The sequence below is a fragment of the Thamnophis sirtalis genome, unplaced genomic scaffold (assembly GCF_051295495.1).
Source record: "Thamnophis sirtalis isolate CommonGarterSnake01/CBP01778 unplaced genomic scaffold, rThaSir2_p1.2 scaffold_1, whole genome shotgun sequence".
Classification (NCBI taxonomy): Eukaryota; Metazoa; Chordata; class Lepidosauria; order Squamata; family Natricidae; genus Thamnophis; species Thamnophis sirtalis.
Genome location: NW_028261381.1, coordinates 163,342,960 through 163,348,959, shown reverse-complemented (window position 1 = coordinate 163,348,959; position 6,000 = coordinate 163,342,960). Strand labels below are relative to the sequence as shown.

Here is a 6,000-nt window from a genome sequence, read left to right as displayed (position 1 = left end):
ATAGCCATTCGGTCTTGTCTGGATTGAGTGCAAGCTTGTTCGCTCCCATCCAGACCCTGACAGCCTCCAGGCACTGGCACATCACTGCAACTGCTTCACTGAGTTGGCACGGGGCGGACAGATACAATTGTGTATCGTCCGCATATTGATGCTATTTAATCCCGTGCCGGCGTATGATCTCACCCAGCGGCTTCATGTAGATATTGAACAGGAAGGGGGACAGGACCGAACCCTGCGGCACCCCATATTTGAGGGGCCTAGGGGTCGATCTCTGTCCCCCAACCAATACCGACTGCGACCTGTCCGAGAGGTAGGAGGAGAAAGCATCAGATAGCATGTTTTGCCATGAGTGTATTCCTCTCACATACTTTGTTTACTTTTCCTCCATGTTCCAACAACTTCTCTTGATCCTTCACCCCCCCCCCCAAACATCTACTGAAGAAACAATAACACTAAGGATGGTGGAAAGCTGTAGCAGGCTGATATTTTATTTTGGTTGGGGGAAAAGGGCATGTGCTAGTAGAGAGGAGTTAAGGTTAAGAGTTCAGCCTCCAAGATACTTAATTTAGTTGGCATTTTTTAAAGGGGGATCACTAATTCAGTGATTTATAATTTGTTTTCGAGGAAAGACCATCTAAGATTTCAGAGTGAAATCTTAGCCGGGTGTACTCGGGCTCTGTAAACTGAACAAGGATGGCCATTTTGGTGAATAAATCCAAGAAAAGAAGAAAGAAAATGTAGTTGATCCCACAAAAGTACACAGATAGTTTTTCTTAATGTTTATCCACTTGGGAGAATGTTACGTTCCTCCTGGATGAACAACTTAATGCTAGGTTAAATCTGTTTAACCTAAGTCTCTCAATTTTGTTGACTTCCTTTTTGCTACAATCCCATTTTCTCCACATTAACATTTTGTTCATGAGGCAAGAAAGGAGATGGAAGAAGCCATGGGAAAAGGATAACAAATGGGGGGTGGGGGGAATGCCCTGGACTTCTCATAAAACCATAATGGAGACAAAATTATTGCATAAGTAGGCAAAGTCATCTTTGTTTATAATCCTTCTAACTTTTCAGTCTTTTTCCTTAAGACAGAAAATCTGTTGACAGAATGGGAAGAGCTGCAGAATGTCTTTAGATAGAAAAGGTTAGGCACAATCTATTGGGAAGCACTATAATAATATACAAAATGCAGGAGGTCCATGGCTATATTTTTCCTTGCAAAGAAACAAGGATTCTCTTTGAAACTTTCAGCTGCGGCTGCTAATGCACACAGCTTCGTACAATCCTGTCTTCATGTTACCTGCTTAATCCATTTTTGGAGAGTTGCACAATACACTGAACCATAAATTAAGAGGGCATAATTGGTAAAGCAGAACAAAGTTAATTTGACACATGCTTGCCTGCCTGTAAACTAATCTTCCTTAACTTGTACTTTCTAAATGCATTGGTATATTCTTTCCAACTGGGAATTTTAGTGCTCTCAATAAATCAAGACACAATATGCCCAGAAACATAAACACAGAGATGCAACCTAATTGCCCAATGTCCAACTATTGAGATATTCCTAAGAAGTTAAAATTTAAGAGGTGAGGAAGTCCATGCATCAGAAGCTGAGCAATTCATTTCAATGTTGGTTGATTGGTTTCTTCTTGCCACCTTTTTTATTTTTCACCAGTCAGTGCTTCACTGAAAAGTACAGAGATTAAAATATTGCTTGGCAGTCATATTCTCTGATTTTACAAAGCTTTTCTCTGGGTTTCAGGCGACCTGAGTCTTCAGGCAGGTGCCAAATCCGGTAGCAGGCTTGAGACAGAAATGGGTACTCCAGAAACTGTTGGCAAAATCAGATCATACCGTGCCATGGGCAACTTCTTAGAATTGAAAACACAGTTCTGTGATTGAATGTAGGTCATTCAGAAAGATTGGATCGCTGAATTAAATTAAAAGAGAAGGGGAGTTTTCAACGTGTCAACATGCAGAAGAAAGCTCCACTGGCATCCTGCCCGTAGTTGTTTTGGCAGATCTGATTCCTTGCTTGAATGGCATAACACAACGGGGGGGATGGTTTCACCAGTCACTGTCATCGTCTATGTTCCGGATCTGCCCCGTTTCCCAAAGTTGAGCCAGGGCGCCCCTCCGGCAGATCGGCTTGACGGATTCCACAACCTGTGATAAAGCAAAGCCTCCATCAGATAGGAAGAAGATATGCGCGCACACGCACACACACCCAAACCCAAACACACACCCAAACACACACACACATACCATATTTTTCGGAGTATAGCCTTTCCCCCCCCAAAAAAGAGGATGAAAATCTGGATGTGTCTTATACACTGAATACAGCATTTTTGACCTCCCAAAACCCCACCCCCTTCAGAAAAATGGACGTGCAGAGGGTTTGGGAGCCTGGGGAAGGTGAAAACACCCACCCACCCACCCCAACTGTGATACAGGAGGTTGACTAGGCCACGCCCACCATGGCCACGCCCACCCAGCAACCAGGCAGAGAATTCCTTGCTAAAATTTTTGAAGCCCACCCCTGCAGTGTTACCTTGTGGTAAGATGGGCAATCAATAAATTTGATATATAAACAAAATAAACAAAACTACGGATGAAAAGGAAAAGGGGACCAGACCGCGCTACTGCCAATGTAGTCAGTTGGATGCATGGTATCTGATTTTTACCTATGGTAAAACTGCTGCAATTTATTGGTTGCTTAAGGAGAAAACACTGCTGTAACACTAAGATAGCTAAGACTAACTTCCCCCTATCTGCAGTATGGGCCCGTGATGAGATGAAGGCCCTGTCAAGGGAAATAGCAGGTAAAAATGGTGACCGCAGAAGATGCTGAGGTGCCAGGGGGAAAGCTCCTCAAACTAGTATCTTTTTCCTGTTACCCAGTGGTGGGATTCAATTTTTTTTACTATGATTCTGTGGGTGTGGCTTGGTGGGCGTGGCATGGCTTGGTGGACGTGGTGTGGCTTGGTGGGCGTGTCTTGGTGGGCGTGGCAGAAGGTTACTGCAAAATCCCCATTTCCTCCCAATCAGCTGGGACTTGGGAGGCAGAAAATAGATGGCGGCAGGACCAGTCGGAGGTGGTATTTATCGGTTCTCCGAACTACTTAAAATTTCCGCTACTGGTTCTCCAGACCTGATCAGAACCTGCTGAATACCACATCTGCTGTTACCCCAAAGTAATGCCAAGATATACTTCTTCCCACAAAGTTACCTCGGTGTCAATCTCATCGTTGAGTTCAATACCAGCATACTGAAAAACAGGAAAAATGGGACAAGGAGTTAGACAAGAAGTTAGAAGGCAGGAGTTAAAACCAAAGTTTGCAAACCGGGGAAGGTTGACTCTCCACCAATACTTTTTAGGCTAAAATGAACCTACTGCAGCTCCTGATTGGCAGCCTTTGTGCAGCCGAGCATGGCATACAGATAGTCTTTGATGTAGAACTATAACCGAGCCTGGAAATTACAGTCATAAATCATGAATGTCGTAAAGAGGGTCATCACATTTTTATGACCACATCCCCTGTGGTCTCTAGGTAGGGCGCAAAGTGACTGTCCTACCCACAGCTTGAAAAAGATTTCCTGAACTTGCTTTATGTAGAGTATTACATCCACTCTTGCAGTTCCTTATATGAACTGAATGTGCAAAAAGCACCAGTCCATATTTACATTCAGAAACGTATATTTCATTAGGATGTTTCTGAAGGGAATCACATTGTGAATAATAATTACGATTATTAGGCTGACCTTGTAGAAACACAGATTCTGGCCTCTCTTTAGTTATGGAGAAAATAATACCCTAATCAAGGAACTAGGGGATGCGGTGGCTCAGTTGCTAAGATGCTGAGCTTGTCGATCAGAAAGGTCAGCAGTTTGGCAGTTTGAATCCCTAGTGCTGCATAATGGAGTGAGCTCCCATTACTTGTCTCAGCTTCTGCCAACCTAGCAGTTCGAAAGCATGTAAAAATGCAAGTAGAAAAAGAGGGACCACTTTGGTGGGAAGGTAACAGTGTTCCATGCGCCTTCGGCATTTAGTCATGCTGCATGACCATGGAAATGTCTTTGGACAGTGCTGGTTCTTCGGCTTAGAAACAGAGATGAGCACTGCCCCACAGAGTCGGGAACGACTAACACATATGTGTGAGGGAAATCTTTACCTAATCAAGGAACTACCAAGGAGAAAATTATGTACCTCCACTGGGTGGGCAAGCTACTGCATATAAACAGGAAGCAAACCCCACGCTGGCACTGATGATGTTACCTAGTCAGGTAATGAAACATCTGCGAGTAAATAACCCGTGGCACGACAAAACCGGGGTCCACTAAAGCGCGCCCGATTAAAGCCCGTAGCTGACGTCATCAGCAGCGCAACAAATACGACCGCGGAGAAAAAAGGGCGCTTTAAAAAGCGCTTTTAAAACAAGCCGATTCACGTAAAGGTAAGGGTTAGGTTTAGGTTTAGGTTTAGGTTTAGGGTTAGGGTTAGGTTAAGGGTTAGGGTTAGGGTTAGGGTTAGGGTTATGTTAAGCGTTAGGGTTAGCGTTAGGTTTAGCGTTAGGTTAAGGGTTAGGTTTAGGGTTAGGTTTAGGGTTAGGTTTGGGGGGGGTTAGGGTAAGGTTTTCGTGTTAATTTTAACTTTACCGCTCACAGTGTGATGTTTTCGTCGCGCTGTGATGACGTCAGGTACGCGCTTTCGTCGAGCGCGCTTTAGTCTACCGCGGTTTTGTGGTGGAAGCAAATAACCATGCACAGAGAATGGTTGGAAACTAATCAAGGGTAGAAGCAACCTAGAACTAAGGAGAAGATCCTTCTGTAGCTTAAGCCTATTTTCTGGAGTGTTGGCTATTCCTGCCAGCTTGGTGTCAGCTGCAAATTTGATGAGTTCCCCATCTATCCCCTCGTCCAAGTCATTGATGAAGATGTTGAAGAGGCCTAAAACAGAGCCTTGGGGTACTCCACTGCATAGTTCCCTCCATGTAGATGCAGTTCCATTGAGGACCACGCGTTGAGTGCGGTTGGTCAGTTATGAATCCATCTGGTGGTGATGCTGTCTAACCCACATTTTTCTACTTTTAACTAGCAGTAGAGAAAATTCTAGAAAATCTAAAAAATTGAGAGCAATTAATCAGTGGAATAGCTTGCCTTCAAAAGCAATAGCAATAGCAATAGTTAGACTTATATACCGCTTCATAGGGCTTTCAGCCCTCTCTAAGCGGTTTACAGAGTCAGCATATTGCCCCCAACAACAATCCGGGTCCTCATTTTACCCACCTCGGAAGGATGGAAGGCTGAGTCAACCTTGAGCCTGGTGAGATTTGAACAGCCGAACTGCAGAACTGCAGTCAGCTGAAGTAGCCTGCAGTGCTGCATTTAACCACTGTGCCACCTCGGCTGTGGGTGCTCCATCACTTAAGGCTTTCAAAAAGAGACTGTTTGATTGTTGAAATGATAAAGGGTCTTCTGCTCAAGCAGGGGGTTGGACTAGGAGACCTCCAGGATCCCTTCCAACTCTTATTCTGTGTTCTAAGATATTCTCTTCTATTGGAGTTCTGTGGTTCTGATCATAGATGAGCCTGGCTTAGCCATCATCCTTGCTGACTCTAATAGCAGTAAAAAAAAATCCTTCTGGTCTTTAAGGTACTTCTAGTGATCCTTGGCCAATTGTGTTTTGAGATAAGCTATCTCTGATCCTGGAGGCTTCACGTAGCCATCCTGACCAACTGTTATTGCTACTGTTGTGGCCCGCCAGTGGCCAGCGAAGCTGGCAGCAGACTCGGCCAGTGAGGAGGTTGGAGAGGAACATGGGCCGGTCCTGGAGTCTGGGGAAGGCTCTGATGAGGGCTCTGCGTCGGAGGGAGAGAGGGGGCCAGAGCCACATGCCAGTTATCAGCTGCCTTTGGAGTTGGATATCAGTGGGGCAGAAGCACAGCTGGAGTCTGTTCCCGATATGCGCATGCACAGAGCTGCCAGGAGAAGGGAACAGTT

General features: G+C 45.0%; 1 protein-coding gene across 2 annotated transcripts in view; it reads right to left on the bottom strand.

The window, feature by feature from the left end:
* Positions 1-467: 467 nt before the first annotated feature.
* MISP (mitotic spindle positioning) overlaps positions 468-6,000 on the bottom strand; it is a 41,323-nt gene continuing 35,790 nt past the window's right edge. The window contains exons 4-5 of one of the 2 annotated variants that reach the window (XM_087702378.1): positions 3,230-3,268; positions 468-2,166 (exon numbers count right to left, since the gene is read on the bottom strand). In XM_087702378.1, the coding sequence (XP_087558504.1) occupies positions 2,068-2,166; positions 3,230-3,268 (138 nt within the window). In that variant the 3' untranslated portion in view covers positions 468-2,067. Of the gene's footprint in view, positions 2,167-2,961; positions 3,269-6,000 lie in introns of those variants that run through there. The other variant, XM_087702375.1, reaches the window with a different exon arrangement.